Here is a 17,240-nt window from a genome sequence, read left to right on the forward strand (position 1 = left end):
TTCATGGGTATTCTTGCTGCTATTCAGTTTGTTAGTCATGTCTGCATTCTCCTTGTCAGACTTAGCCTGGTAGGGCAGACCAACCTGACAAGCAAGAGGCAATATTAGTAATTACTAAGTTGTGCTTCTTGCCTTCTCACACTGTTCATTGCCTATGTTTTCACAAGTACAAGGCAGGATAAAACTTAAAGACAAAGAACAGGTACTGAGATATTTTTAGGAAAAGAAATATTAGAATTAATAAAATTCTTCTTTTATACATGTGTTACGACTAAGATATGCTTGCTGCCTGCCTGACCACATGGAGCTCCTCTTTTTCCCACTGGCAGTAGTAACAATACTTCCTATGATTTTGGTACTCTGACTTTCCTTGGGAGAAAGGTGTTATAAGCAAGGAAGGTGCAGGTATGGTGTTATTTTTTTGCTGTACTGCCAAAACTTTAGCACAACAATTTCTTCCTGTAATTGTCTCCATAGGAAAGAAAGATCCTCAAGAAAGATTATCCTTGCCTGGGGTCAGAAAGGAGCTCTGCAAGCTCACAAATACTGTGACAAACTAGTATTGGCTATTGCTATACTCATCTTAATCATTAGAATCATCTGAGGTTATCCATGAAAGAACTGAAATACAAAATACTTCTAGTGAGTAGAGAGAAGTAATGATGGACAGCCAAGTAATACAATCATTGTCATGAGCAGAGGTAATGAATAAGTCATGTAAGGCAATTTTTTCCACCCAAATGCCTCAGAACCAGTTCATGATTTAGTGAATGGAATACCTATTTATCAAACTGTATCTATGAGTAATTAGTATTATCTATATCTTCACATATGTGGTTGCAAACATTTTGTCTGCAGTATCTATCCTTTATTTGTCAGAGATACTTCGGATTTTTTTTTCATTTGCATTGATCAACCATGCAAATTATATATCATCATGTATATGATTTTTGGCAGCTAATCACAATCCACTAGAATATTAACTCAAATTTAGGACAGAGATAAAAATCCAAACCCATATATAAAATACATAAGAATTTGCTACAGTACTGTCTGAACTATCCCACACACCTCACGTAACATTCTGCAACATCACATTAATTATATTACTGCTTTTACCAGCATGTTATCTCTTCACAGTGTCTACAAAGAACTATAAAAAAATGTGTGAAAGCATATATTGTCTTCTAGAAAGATGTTCTGAAATTTAGCTATTACTACTCAGCTGTGGGGAATTAATCAGAGTGAATTCAGATTTTTAAATAGCAGCAAACACTGAGAAATTGTTTGGTAACATACAGCTAGCACATTAAATCATAGCTCTATAAAAGTAAACAATTAACGGTCTTAGCCTTTTTCTTACAAGACAACCAAAAATAAAGAAATTATCTAAAGTTTTCTGATGACAAGAAAAAGTTTAAAAATTCTGCAATTTGAAAAAAAAAGCCATTGTTAAAATATGATTACAATTGTTTTTGCTTTGTACACACTTTCAAAGCTCTGTACCTACTGTACTTACTCTAACAAAGTTTACTTAAATAAAATGGTGGGATTTTTTTAGATACAGAAGAGTAATGCATTAGGAACCACACTATATGCCAGAGTACATCAGTCATCTGAGATATGTTGTTGATTCAGAGTACTAGTAACTGTGGCAAAATAACAAAAATAAGGTTGATAGAGAAAACTTAAAAGAATTTTCAAACAACAACAGGACAGGGAAGTGCTGCATGATGAAAAACTTAACTACCAACAAGATGTAGCAAAAAGAAGTGTTCAAACAAACCTGTATGTTGCAGATAGAAAACGAGGACAAAGCTTGGATCAGCGGACATTATGTGTTAAGAGGAGAAACTGAACCCTTATTAAAACCTACAGGGTTTTGACACAGCATTATCCTGTATTTATTATTCAACTTCATTAAATTTCTTGGATTTCTTACTATATGAGAGAGTTCTGCAATCTATTTTTATTGCAATGCAGTCATTACAACTTGGTTTACGTAGAACAAGTACTGAGTTGTCTCTGGAGAACTCTATTGCAATTTATCTGTGCAGTTTACTCGCATCTTATTTTATCTCTCACCTCTGATACTAATCAGTCATGGCTGCAGGTCAAATCTTTCCGCATTGGAAGCAATCACAATAACCAATCCAGAAGTAAACCAGCTTATAATGAAATTCACTGCCTAGGGCTAAACATGGAGCTAACATGTGTTTAACAAATCAAAGCTTGTATTTATCACTTGCCACTGTTTGTGTCTTTGCCTTTTGGAGGGGAAAAAACAATTAAGAAGCTGTGCAGTAAAGAAAAATTTATGAACAGTCCAATTTCTTTTCAGATTTGTTGGTCTGATACTTTGGCAAAATTCAGTCTGCATATTGTGCCATTGCAGAGTAGCAAAAGATTTAACAGAAACCATTGATGGGTGAATCAGTTCAGAATGCAAACATTGTCACTGCAAGTCTCAGTAGAAAAATTTACTTAAGGCTGAGAGAAATGCAACCAATGTCACTTATGTTTGCAGACGTATTTTCTAAATTCACACTGAATTATATGATAAAGAACTGAATCCTGAAAATGAGGTGCTGTTTCTCACCCTAATGGCTAGTGAAGCTGAAAGGTTCCTGCAGAATTCCAGAATGCAAAAGTTAGGGGTTTCCACAGGTTGGGAGTAATGGTTTCTCCTGGGGTCTCCTGCAGGGTCCCATCATGTGCAGTGCAATGCAATGCACAGTACCAGCCTTACCAAAAGCATCCATCTGCATAACCATGCAGCCTTGCAAGCCTAGAAAGGTGATTATCCTTTCCTATAATGATATAAACAGAATCACAGAACCAAATAGGTTGGAAAAGACCTCTGAGATCATTGAGTCCAACCTATGACTGAACACTACCTTGTCAACTAGACCATGGCACTGAGTCCCACGTCCAGTCTTTTCTTAAACAACTCCAGGGACAGTGACGCCACCACTGCCCTGGGCAGTCCATGCCAATGTTTAATCAGCCTTTCTGTGAAGAAATTCTTCTTAATGTCCAACATAAACCTTCACTGACACAGCTTAAAACTATGATCTCTTGTCCTGTCGCTGGTTACCTGGGAGAAGAGGCTGAGCCCCATCTAGCTACCTCTCCTTCCAGTGAGTTGTGAGTTGTAGAGAGTGAAAAGGTCCCCTTGAGTCTCCTCCAGGCTAAACACCCCCAGCTCCCTCAGCTGCTCCTCACAGGTCTTGTGCTCCACACCCTTCACCAGCTTCATTGCCCTCCTCTGAACCTATTCCAGCACCTCAATGTCCTTTCTGAACTGAGAAGTCCAGAACTGGACACAGCGCTTGGGGTGTGACCTCACCAGAGCCGAGTACAGGGACAGTCATTGTCCTGGCCTTGTTGGTCACACTATTCCTGATCCAGGCCAGGATGCCATTGGCTTTCTTGGCCATCTGGGTACACACTGGCTCAGTTCAGCTGCTGTCAACCAGCACCCCCAAGTCTTCCCCACTGTGCTCCTTTCCAGCCACTCTGCCCCCAGCCTGCAGCACTGCATGGGTTTGTTGTGGCCAAGGATTTGCAGGACCCAAGACTTGGTCATGTTGAATCTCATGGCTCTTGGTCTGGCCCATTGATCCAACCTGCCCAGGTCCCTCTGCAGGGCTTTCCTACCCTCCAGCAGATTGACACTCTGACTAAACGTGGTGTTTTCTGCAAATTTGCTCATAGTAGACTTCATCCCCTCTTCTAGATCACCAGTAAAGATATTTAACAGAACTGGACCCAACACTTATCCCTGGGGGACACCAGCAGTGACTGGACACAAAGTGGATGCAGCACCATTCTCCAGTGCTCTCTGAGGCCATCCAGGCAGATCTTAACAAAGAAGCTACTTTTTCTCCTGCATATGCCCAATCAGATTTCGGTTCAAAAGCCACAGAACACTAACAGGATCTTTTCACTGGAAATTCTACAACATACCATATCAGCAAGTCCTCTGCTGGAACCTTCAGCTGCAACATGGCCAATAGTAATTATAGAATACAGTGTGGTATGTTGTAGGAAAGTACTATGGAGATCTCACAGGCATCACACAGAGCTACAGCATGTTCAGCACAACCATCATACTATGTAACATTATCTTGGCTTTTTAGAGTTTCTTGTAACAGTCAAACCGTCCTGTGATCATGCTATTTTATTTGCAAAAGAATGACCAACTCAAACCTGACCCACTCAAAAAAATTACCTGAAACAAAACCAAACCCAAACTCCTCAGCCCCAAACTCCTCTAAACCCCAGATATGTAAAAAACTTTTTCATGCCAATTTTTATAACCAAGAGACCAGATTGTGCTCACTGTTATTGATTTTACTGACTACAGTCCAGTTTTTCATGATTTATATTCCCTCAGTGTAAGATTAGTCTCAGTGGAGAGCTTAAAAATCATGAAACAAAACTCCTGTTTAAACAACCAAAAGTAATTCTACATAGATTACAAATTCTTTCCTTTAAATTCCCCAATGACAGGATTCTGAAATCAGTGGCATTTATATGTCATTATCATCCCATCTACCTGTGACAACTAGTCAAATGTCCATGCAGTATTTCACACTACATCATGGAGCAGTGGTTTTGCTTTTACTTAGAAAGGAAGGTTTCTTATAATGAAATCAAACAGGAAGCTGAGTTACACAAACAGCTGAATGGCTTGGATTAATTTCTCTCTACTTGCACAAAGTGAAGTGGCATCTTGGATTACAAGGCACCCAGATTTTGATACCACATTTTGTGTGAGATACTGCCTGTTCTTTACTATAATACCTATTACAGTCATGCTGGGATATTGAATTTCTGTGAATCCAAGGATAAGAAGTGCCCCTGTTTCCAAGTCAGCAGTGATTATTGCTTTGCCATAGCCATTAAATTTTTCCAAAAAATGTAAAAATAGGCATGAAATGAGATCAGAGTTAAAAACTACACTACAATGTTAAACTACCATTTAGTGTAACATACTTCTCTATATTTAAGGACCGTTCACTTGCAAGTACAAGACACTGAATCAAGTCTGTACTTTAGATAGAGGTAGTTTAAAATATTCTCAATAACAAAGTCTGGCACAAAGAAAACTGTACTCTGAAGCAAAGACCAAACATCCAAGCCACTGGCTGTTTTTGGTTTGGGTATTTTAACATGATGATGCTCCTTAGCATTAAAGCTGGACCACTTCTTTAAAACTGGAGTTCAGTCCTAACTTTTAATGAAGTCATCACTATTTTAAATTTCCTGTGTGGGGTGATGAACCTGTAAATATCATCTGCGTGATGACAACCACAGAGTAACATTTTGGGAATAATGTCTCCCATGCCCACAATGCCCCTATTAAAACTTGTCCACAGTACTTTCTCAGGTGGGCAGCAGCCTTCCTCGCCATCAAACAATAACTTGGCATACTTAATTATGTGCTGGTCCTTCATCAGTACAAAACCCAGTGACTTCATACATTTCTCCAAACCCAGTACAGCTGCATTCACCAAATCCCATTTTTCTTCCCTTAAGAAAGTAAGAGAAATAATTATCAACATAAAAAAACCCAAACCATATTGCAAGAAAAACATTAAAAATGGGTCACTGACTAATGGGAGTCCAGCTTGAAACATGCCAAGCCCTAATTTCCACTAGTTTTGAAAAGATAAAAGATTAAAGAATCTAAAATCAAAGGCTATACTGAAATGGACTATTCACTGCCTCAGACTGTGGCTACAGACAACACTGAAGACTATACTTCCAGATATCACAGAACCCTGGCAAATTCTTCTACCTTTCACAAAGTTTCAGCATTGCAGTGTGGGGTGCAAGGCATAAACTGAACATATCCATAAGTCACATTGTTCTCCCATGAGACAATGTCCATGGCCAGAGACTCGTTGTGCATTTTCTCACTTGTTCAAAATGTCTGTGTTAAGCATTAAAAAAAAAGTCATAATTTGGTCAATGCAGAGATACTATTGGCTTTCCTTTTGCAAATGTGTTTCCTTTGCACCTCAGAAAATGTCACATTTACCTTCGAAGCAAAGTTACACTGGTCAATTCCCTATGAAGCACTCACTTTTCTTTAGTAATTTCAAACATTCTCACTCTCTGTCTTATCTACGGGAATACCATTACTTGGTCTCTGGAGATTATATTATTTTGATTCCTTCAGTACTACTTTATTGTGACTAGAATAATTAACTTCTGGTTTAATTGTTAGTAATGACTGGACTGTCTGCCTAGGCACTGTGTCATAGCAGAGACACTGGAGGGAATTCTCAGCATGGTTACTGGTCCTGCCCCAGTGCTCTGGCAGAGCACAGCGCAGGGGAATGTCGGTTCAGTGTAAAACCAGCCCCTGTAACTCCATACAACCATAGCACATGCATGCACTTGCTGTGCTTGCAGTTTGGCCATACTGCTCAGTATTTCTGTGACCCAGTGAGAAGGCTTTTGATGTGAAAAGGAGGCTTTTGTTTATGTATTTGTAAATTACAGAGTATAACCTTTGCATGACTTTTGCGGAACTTCTTCTCTATTCTTCCTTTGCCCATCTGTTATTAAGAACAGGCAGCCTGTGCTATTAGGCAGACGGATAACACGACATGGGAGAATAGACTGCTCGATTAATACAGAAACACACAAAATCATATCAACCATTTTGTCATTTTGTTTGTTCTTTTGACTGAACTAAAGCCTCACCTACTAAGGTCTCAAGACCAATAAGCAGCCTGTCCTTCCTTTTGTGCTTAAGCCTGCATATAGACCTCCTCCTTAAGCAAACACCAACACTCCTTCATAACTGGGTCATGGACCACTGCAGAAACCTGTCATATTCCCCTCCCCATTGGCTTCCGTATTTCAGGTCCAGCAAGGTGACAGACTAGTGCTGTAGTAATCTAACTTACAGAGAACTAAAAATCAGTCTCTAACATTGCAGAATAATGTTTCACTATGAAAAATAACAGCCTTTGCATTGTTTGGACCACCTAGTGGGCAGCTTTTTTACTGTGAATAACAGCTTATGTAGTGTCACCCTACATTGTAAAGCACACATATTTTCATACGTGCTTTCTTATTCCAAAGAGATACTTCCTATTTAATTTGTTATTCACAGTAGGTGTAAGAATACTATCTGCTTGAAACTGTACTTTATACATTAAGGCTGAATACAGACTGAGCACCAAGTGAAAGCATCTGCATCTCTGAATGCAAGGTATGCTTTTAAAAGTACCCAAAGAAGTTGTTACTATTCTTCACCAGGTTTCCTTCCTTAATAGCTACTCATTGAAGTGTGATTTATATGATCATCTATCTGAATATTTTCATGCTTAACTAGGAAACTCCTTACTTCTCTGCATTTGCATGCTTATTCATTTAAATATAGATATCTTTTCAATAGTTCAGATCAATGTTACATTTATCTCCTCTTCAAATTTTATTCTTCTATCATTTCACATTATTGAAAATGCTCTAAATTACTGTGTAATGTCTCTGAATCATGTTTTCTAAGGGTGTAATTTTGCCAGTTTTATTCTAATTGTTTTACCTCAGACACAAGGTCTTTGATTTCAAGGAGACCAGTTGCAGGGTAACATACAATACGCAGTGAGAGTAAAGATGATGGATTTGGGCCCTGACTGCTTTCCTCAAGAGGATTTGCTGCAATGAAGACATTTCTGTTTGACAAGTTTATTGTTTAACATGCAATAATTTAAAATAGTAATGCAAACTTCCCCTGCCGTTCCACACTATGGATTCAAAACCCATATGGACTGAAATGCATGAAGAGGGAAAAAAATGGATTTCTCAATCTGCTCTGTTTAAATAATATTCTCTTTTTAGAATGGAAAGCACATTATGTCTGCTTATAAGAGGGAAAACATTGAAATTGCATTATTTCCCGTAACAGAACGATCTCCCTATAAATACCTACCTTCTTACCTTTACATTCTAAATTGTTTTACTGAACTATGTAAAATTTAACCAAATAAATTGTGGGATTAGAGTTTAATTATTCAGATAAATATTTGTAGATTTACAAGATGGAAGGTGTCCCATTATATAAACGGTAATTTTAATTAAGAGCACAACATTATAAACAACTAATTTTCAGTATTAATCTGGAAATTAATTTACTATCATATACATTTTAGCTCTGGTTAAAGATATCACATTATCAACGTTCTTAATTTTAAGTTGTCAAAGTTATTCTACAGTCTAGTAATATAATAAAGTCTGTATTCATGGATTTGCAAAGACAGGATGATTATAAAATCCACGATAAGAAAAAGTATTCTGATAGGTAATGATTTCCTGGAATATCCAAAGATAACCAGGTAAAACTCAAAAAATGTCAAAATGTTTTACTTTAAGTTTTTAAAATCTTGCCAAACATGGCAAAAATAACATAACAGCAAATAAAATTTAAAAAAGCACTGCATAGATAGTAGAATTACTGCAGGTGTTCCAGTGTTGCTGACTGAATCTTTGTGTGTGTGAACAAACCAGTCGTCTTTCATTCTGCCAAACATGAGAGATTTCATAACCGTCTTTGGCTTCTGAGGTTGGAAGGCAAAGCAAAGTTGAAGCTCTTGAAGGTAGATTTGATTTCATTAAAAGCGTATTTTGAGATTAGTAATGACGTTTTTAATAGAAAGTGTATTTTAAAAATCATTTTACTTTTGCCTCTGTAATACAGATACTTAAAGGCTTTTTCATATTTCCAGAATAAAAATGTGTAGATGAAAGTTTTTTCTGTTCTGTTTCCTGCCTTTGAAGGGATTGTTAAACGATCTCATCAATATATAAAGAAAGTTAACACACACTGGCAACATGTAGTTTATAAGCAGTAAACAAAACATCTCTGCTACTTTATTATAATTCTTACCTCCTTTTTCATGGGATGACAAGAGACTTGACAACCGATGGTCTGCAACTGTCTGGGATTGGTTAATTAATTTTGAATCATTCGTTTCAAACGAATGTTTTAGAATAAATGGAGAAGCAGAAATCTCATCCAAATTATTCTGTAATAAAGAATGCTGGTTTAGGCACATAAGAAATGTATTGATTCCACTTGCACATGATAACTTACAGCTGTGATCTCATGGACAGAAACTTGCTATTTTCCAAGACTGTCTGAAATACCTAATGCTAGATTTAAGTTACACAAGATTCTTGTGGTTTTCAGCAACACCGACTTAGCACCCATGTCACAAACATTTGTTTACTTTTTTCCATTTAACTTATTTATCCCCTTTCCTCATGCAGTTAAATCATAGCGTGCACTGTATGCTGATTTCCTCTCATAGTTAATTTGTATCTTTAGAAAAAAGCTATAGGAAGGTATTAATCTGCTTAACATTTCTAAGTACATCATCCAAGGGATTTTGTTTTTTTAATCTTACATATGCTCAGCAGAGTTACTGGCAAAAACTGTACATTTTCTCCATTTCATCCTTTCAACATCAAATGGTAAGCAGCAAAAATTGGATCAGACTTCAAAGACTATGCTGTGCTCCAAGTCACAGAGCGACTCCTCCATTTCACATATTGAATTCGAGCAGGATATCAAAGTGCTACCAAAGAACCTCAGGTCCTTACTAAAAAAGAGTCTCTAACATCTGTAGAAAGTGAAGTGCACAGACAAATCACCTCAGGGAGCAGCTAGCATTTATTCTCAGCAGCAAATTTCCAGCCTTTTGATTCTCTTATTCACTGTACCTCCCTGTCTCTCTACAGAACTAAAGTTCTTAGCAAGCAGGCTTTTGTCTCAAAGACTTCAAAACATCACTAACGGTTTCATGTTCAGATGGCTATGCCAAGCAGCCACGAACACATTGCAGAACTGTGGACTCAGGAATTTGAAGTTATAATGGGTTGTTGTTTTAGAATATAAACTTAGTAGTACCTTTTCAGTTTGTTTGTCGAGAAAATCAGGCACCATGGGAGAAGACTGGTTACTGGTTTGCTGCCTAAAAGCAAAGCAAAAAAAAAAAAAAATTAGTTGAGATATTGTAATTTCTTCACTCTTAAAGGTTTACTGGCATACATTTTTTTGTTGATTTTCCCTTTCCCCCCTCCCCCAATTTCTAAATATGCACATACAATCAATTCAGAAAAAAACCCCAGACCAATCCTATTTCCTCTTATAAGAAGTGTATGCTGCTAAACACAGCAACAGGTTATGAGCAATGAAGTTTTCAGTAAAAATATGTGGGTCTATGCAGATGTGCAAAATGAGTTTATGAGAATTTATGAAATGGAAGTAATTTATTAACTGGTTAAGATTTTACATGAAATCTCTTTTTTTTTTTCCCCAGGCCTGTGACAAGCTGTTTTCACAGAATTCAAACTTTGATTTGATGAGGAAAATTTGATGGATGAGGAAGAAGTAAAACATGTGTTCTCCTAAAGCCATTTGGGTTAAGGAGAGAGTAAGAAGATGTCTTAGATGTCTTTGTCTATATCTGTTACTATTTTACCATTTTTATGTCACCATAAAAATATTAAAGGCCAACTCCTACTTCATTAATTCTGATTAAAGTAACATAAAAACCTTCTGCAGGCCATGATTCTCATTGTCAGGCCTTTGAAGGCAATAGATTTCTTCAACAGTAAAGTCCACCCAGACAGAACTTGTTTCTGAATCTTCAGCAATGCAATACAAAAAAAAAAAAAGATGCTACCAATTCCATTTAGTGGATTAAAAAGCCATGAGATTCATAGAAATTATTTGGTATTCTCATGGTCCTCAAACTGGGATTAAAACAATGACTTTTTCATTGTCAAAACAGAATGAAGTTCATAAACATGGTAAACATTAATCTTTTATGTAATGTTGCAATTTCATGAGGGAACTTTGGACTTGCATGTCCGATTAGGTGAATTTAAGTTCCTCTTTATTCTTTGACACAAAGAAAGAGAAGAAAAACATTCTCCCTAAAATGTAAATTGAATTTAAACTTGTGTTTTCCTTGGAGGAAATGAAGGGATCCATTTGAGAAATGCATTATCATTTAGTACTGGCACACTTCTTAGAGTGGGAAGTATAACATATGTCTAGGACTGTGTTTGACACTGCATTTTTGCATATACTATATTATCTGCAAAGTTCTTTATTACTATTTATCTTGTATATATATTATTTAGATAATAATTTATTTAGTGGGACTGGTTAGATAACTTGCCACTTTTCCCCAAAATTTCCTCAAGCATTTGTTGAGATGATGCATTCCCCTTTTCCCCAACATTTCTGAAAATAAATCAAATACAGGGTAAAAAATTATGAATAATCCTCAAACATCACTGTGGTGGATGTCGAAACCAAAATTTGCTGTCAGATCAGTATGTTGCAAATGGCCTACAATACCAAAAGCAGACTGAATCATCATATAAATTAAAATATTCGGATTTTGTGGTGGTTTGGATACCGATCTAAATAAGCAGCATGAAAATAATGTCTTCTATTAAAAAAATTACACAACCTTATCATGGCTGGAAGCTTATACAATTTATTAAAGCACAAAGGTAAAAATCAGCAACTTGTATTCTGAACAGCTTAACTAGCAAAAATCAGCTTCTGAAATTTGGAAGCCCTGAAACCCCAACTCTATGTCAGGATGCCAGTGATGCCTTGTTTCTGATCAGAACAATCCTAAATTGGTTTGCATTTGCTGCAAGGGAGCCCTTCCTTCCACAGAATTACTGTTGCTACCAGAAATACACACTGGATAACTAGCTTTTACTCAAGAGCTTTTCAATGCAGTTTTCTTCCCCTGTCCTGATAAGACGGGGAATAGTAGAATGGCTGGTGGGCACCTGGCAGCCAGCCAAGGTCAACCCACCACATGTCAAACTGGCAGGGAACACTTCTGAAAACATGGTATCAACTGCAGATCTGGGTTCATGTGCCTGGTTTCAGTCAGGCAACTCAACAATTTGCTGCTGACTGTTCAGCTACTGAACTATAATATGCCTCAGTCTTCACATGCAGGTTTGTCTATAAATCACTCCATTAGCAAGAAACATTGGAAAAAGAGAGAAACATTGATTCTTAAGGTCTGTCTACACATCTGTATAGTGTATAGACTCACTATCCTTTGCATTGAAAGCAGTTGAACAACAGCAACATAAATCTAGTAACGGAGATTATCTTACATTGGAGAAAAAATATCTTTTATTGGAGTTACTCTGGCCATTATAAATAATGGCACTTCTACTTTCATTATTTAAATGCTTTTGAAAATGTTAAAAACATTACTAGACATTCTACTAGAAATAATACAGTTCATCTTGCAAAAATATTTTTGAGAACAGAACAAATCCAATCCTTCCAGTGTGAGTAGATAAAAAATTCCAAAAGGGTGTGAAGGAGGGAAAAAGTACAGGAAAATTGTGCCCAAATTCCCATTTACACCTTAAAAATCTTCAATAACTATTTAAACTTATGAATGGTAAAGTAATTAGACGCTCACATGGCATCATAATCAGGCCCATGGATTCTACTGCATGCCACAAGGATGGCAAACTTCCTAATTCCATCACAAGCAATAATCTTAATGTTTTCTATAATTAAAAATAGTAAAGTGAAGCTATTAAAGGAAACCAGAATATCCTTAATCAGCTTTTCTTACAGAATAAATGAAAATTAATATTCAAAAGATGACTTATACAAGAAATTGCAACGTGATCTTGACAGAAACTGAAATCACCCAAGGAGAAAGTGAGGGAAAGGTGTAGGGAATAAATTACCAGGACCCAATGGTATTCTTCTGAATATCCTGAAAAAAAATAGGTTTAAAATGTGGAGATCTGACTCATTCAACCAGCTCTCCATGAAGAATAGAAACATCAACATAGTGATTATTTTTGTTTTGCTTTTAATCAAAAGAATTCTTGGAAGGTTTTGTTATTGACTGACAGAATGAACCTCACTTTAGTGAGACACAGGCTGCAGATGAAGTCAAAGAAACCACAGCAAAAGACAGAAGAGCTTTTACATGAAACAGGAGACTTCACATGGAACGCGTTTCTGAATGAAATTGTGCTCATGTGACTGAAATCATGTTTAATCTGCCCTCTCAGTGATACACAGGATACTGTGGTTATGTGCTAATCCATCAGTGCCCATGCAGGTAAATCCTCATTGCATGCTATTTCAATGGGCTTCCAGCCGTAGCAAACCGTTGAGAAATGAACCTCACTCATTTTTCAGGCACAACAACAATGCCATTGCAAGTAAAGCAGACACATGAAGAATACCTCTGGATCCATTTCTATACTTACTCCCCATACTGATGCAGCAACAGCTGGTGGCACTACATTGCCATGAAAGCCTGCAATACCAAACCTGCTGGCACAGATATATTACAGTTCAAGAAATCACTGTGCATTTACAAATCATAAAATAACTTGACAAATCACCTAAGTCACCCCCATTTTCAGAGAAAAATCAGCTACACCTACTTTTTTTCTTTCCCCCTGCCATACATTTGCTTAACTTGATTTTGAAAACCTGCAGTAATAGACGTGTCAAAACTCCCCAAAGTAACCTACCCAGGGTTTAATTCAGCTTACCATCAGTAATCATTTTCTTGATGTCTAACCTAACATTGTTGTGCTGCATTGCAAGCCCATCATCTCTCTCTTGATTCTCAACAGAGAACAGTTTGTTTTCACATCAGCCTTCCATGATTGGAGAAATGATACCATAGGACCCTTAGTTTTTCATCTCCCTTAGCTAACTTCCTTTACGATGGCTTATAGAGGTATGTGATCATTTTTGTTGCCAAAGGACTTGCTAATTTTCTTAATGGGCAGTCTCTCATACACTACTTTAACCAAGTCTTGACAGTGATGAGAAAATGTTATAATGCACATGTGAGTTGGATGTATCCTCACTGCTAGTTAACCTCCCAATGTAAACCTTGGAGCACGACTGACGATTTCGTATTGTGGTTCATTACATTTCATGTAACTGTTTCTAATTTAAGTCCTATCCTCCCAAGCCGTTATACCACCACTAACTTAGTACTGATACAAATTTAGTAATCCGATTTTGATTCATCAATCAAGCTATTAGAGAGCAGAAATAAACCCATTTCTAGAACTTGACTTTCACATGCATACTTCCTTGTAGGAAAAGAAAAATACCGATAATTACTCTTCATCTATAGTTTTTTAAACATTTAAGTTGGTGCGCTTGTGTAGCTTTGTACAGACTCTATTATACAATCTTGGTTCTGTAAGGCTCATGTGAGTGTCACAAATTCTACTAAAAATAATGTTTTTTGAGAACCTAAGCTCACCAAAGCTTGCACATGACACCAAATACCTAAAAAGAGAAAGATACAAGGAAAAAAAGTCACACTGAATTCAGTTCAAGAGTGTGAGCTAGTGTTGATGTCAGGTATCTTCCACTCTTTACATATAGAGCTCCAAAGGAAATCAAGGAGCAAGGGATACTCACTGACACACAGTTATAGTCACAGACCCAAGTGACATGTAACAAAGTCACTGTGGAAAAATGCTATTTTCTATACAACACAGTATAGAAGCACTGGTTGTGATGTTAAGCAGCCATTGAGCTATAGTACAGTGAGCTAGAGGAAAAAAAATAACAATATGTAAGTAAGTAAGTAAGGGTTTTTCAGGGAAAGTATCAGATCAGTATTACTTAATACAATTTTCATTTGGGAAGGAAATGGAAAAGATGATGATGGTGGAAAATGAAGGTTACAGATACTCTGATGGGGTTCTAAAGGGATTTAAAGATATTTAAGAATGACAGCTCTGTCTAAACAAGAAGAACAAGGTAGCATAGATTAAGGTCCTTAGTCCCTGAACTGTAGATTAGTCTGCTAAGCAAGAACATCTATGAAAAATATATTCACTAGAGATCTGTCAATCTAACAAGTTCAAATCACAGGATGTTTTAGAAAATTACTTCTCATTTCTCCATAAATTATTCCTAATTAGCTCAAAAGATCCCTAATACTAACTTGGGATTTTAGCTATGCCATTGCAAAATGCAGCATTTTTGATTTCTGCTATGATCAATAGCAAAACGGAGGTAGAAATTAAGTAAGGTTGGTGTCTGTGTTCTCCTTTTGAGAGCAGAGACCCAATCACACTCCTCCCTTCTCTGCTGCCTATTCAGCTCTATACAGAATGGTAAATCTGCTATTCAGCTGTTGAAAAAAAGGCTCAAAAAGGTATTCACTTTCCTCATTTGAACCATGTTTGACTCATGTCTTGATCATGTTTGACTTTTAAATAACTGCCTCTTTTAAGGTTTGATTTAGGTTTGAACTGATTCAGTTTCTTGATGCCACGCAGGCCTGTGGATTCCTCTCAGTGGCTGATGATGTCAAGAAAAGGCTTAGCAAGTGTTTCATACATGCATAATTTTTGGGGAATAATTAAAACTTAGTGTCAGCTTCCCAGGTGCACAATTATTCCCAGGATCCTGTTACAGTAGGAGCCACAGACACTTCCACAGCTTTGTGGAACTGAATGGAAAAACATTTTCTCACTCAGACAAAGCCACTTCCCTGGTAACATTTACATTACCTATTTCTACTCCAATCAGAGATATTTGCCAACTCTCAATGCATCCTTAGTTACTTGTGACATCAGCTTTGCATCTGACTTGATTACCAAGTCAAGCATATAAATGCATGAAGCATTGTAACATGTAATGCTAAATAAACAAATGTGTGCATTTAATTAGTAAGCCAGGTAATTCATTAGCTTCAGTTTCCTTATGCCCTGCATTTACTGACTGAAGAGCATGAACTAGGTGTAGCGATTTAATTTCTTCTACAGAATTAATTTTTTTAAGTGTTCATTTTTTTCTGAACACCTTCAAATTAATGACTTAGTAAAACTGAGTGCTTTACATGTAACACTATAACTCAACTTCAAAACAGATCTTTAAAAGAGCATCAGGTTGCCAAACACTGAACTGCAAAGTTATACTCCTCTGCATACAACAGAACTGTGTGTCCTTTTGCTTTCTAAACCCAAGTACCTTTAAGCTCATTTTTCATTTTCCAAAACTACAGTTAGGGGGAAAAAAAAGAAATAAAAATAAAAGAAATTTTAAGAAATGAAAGAAAATGAAGAGAAAATAGTATTTATTTTTTATATTTTTGTGCCACAGTACATGAAGTCACAGTGACACTGCCCTCTCTAGGGTCAGGTTACAACCCACTGTGTTAAGCATCAGCACCTTTGTGTTTCCTACAAGTTTCCTGTATGACTGAACAGCCATGTGCTTAAAACAACAGCCCAATAACAGCTACATGAAAATGTGATGCTTGATTCATGGGAACTAAGTTACGGGATTTAGTCCCAGGGTTCTGAATATTACCTGTAAAATGCTGACATTTTCAAGTCTTGCTGAAAGCACTGGAACCTGAGGCCACTGCTGAGCAATGTATGGGATTACACAAATAACATGCAGTTTTTGTTTGGGTTAAATTAAGAACTGCCAGCAGTAATGGGAGTTTCCCAATACCAGGCAAAAGAACTTATTTATCTAACTGACTGTAAACTGCAACAAAGACTGGGTGCAAGACCTGAACTGCCAATGTATTTCACATGGGCATCTTCAAGTCAGATATCTAAATGCATTTAGACACTGACTTCAATGTAAGTTTGGTGGCTAAATGTCTTTATAGGCTGTATATATGTGCTTCATAGAACCCAAATTCACCTCAATAGTAACCACACCATAAAATCTCTGTGAGTCTCAAAAGATGTACAATTAAGCCAAGTTGTACCAAATTGAAATACATTTGTTTGGTAACAAAGAATTCCAAAGACATTTTGATGCAAAAAAATGGAAGAAAACCATTCCTACACACAAAATAAATTACAGTAGTTTCACGAATACAAGCCGCACGGATTATAAGCCGCACCCCCGGTGCCTCGACAATGTTGCTGTCTTTGTCAATAGATAAGCCGCACCCCGAATATTAGCCGCACTTTCGTTCGTCGCGAGAATCCGTGCGCAGCTTTCACAAATTGGCCAATTAGTAACAGGATCGCGGCATAGCGGGCTTTACTGGCTCGGGGCGGGGCCAGGCAGGCTCGGCCCGCTCATGGTTGCCGATGGGGCCGGGTGGCCCAGCTCAGCGCCACGGCTCGGCGGGGCTGGCCGGGTGGTGCTGCTGCCGCCGCCGGGTTCGCTGGCCCCCCTCTCCTGTCAGCAC

The 17,240-nt window shown here is 37.3% G+C and overlaps 1 protein-coding gene across 5 annotated transcripts in view; it reads right to left on the bottom strand.

Annotated features, from left to right (window-relative positions):
• MYO3B (myosin IIIB) overlaps window positions 1-17,240 on the bottom strand; it is a 220,684-nt gene that overhangs the window by 51,065 nt on the left and 152,379 nt on the right. For all 5 annotated transcript variants that reach the window (XM_033065215.1, XM_033065218.1, XM_033065217.1 and 2 more), the window contains 2 exons: window positions 9,932-9,995; window positions 8,909-9,047 (listed from right to left, as the gene is read on the bottom strand). In XM_033065215.1, coding sequence (XP_032921106.1) covers window positions 8,909-9,047; window positions 9,932-9,995 — 203 coding nt within the window. The remainder of the gene's footprint in view (window positions 1-8,908; window positions 9,048-9,931; window positions 9,996-17,240) is intronic.

Source organism: Catharus ustulatus, chromosome 7, assembly GCF_009819885.2.
Source record: "Catharus ustulatus isolate bCatUst1 chromosome 7, bCatUst1.pri.v2, whole genome shotgun sequence".
Taxonomy (NCBI): domain Eukaryota; kingdom Metazoa; phylum Chordata; class Aves; order Passeriformes; family Turdidae; genus Catharus; species Catharus ustulatus.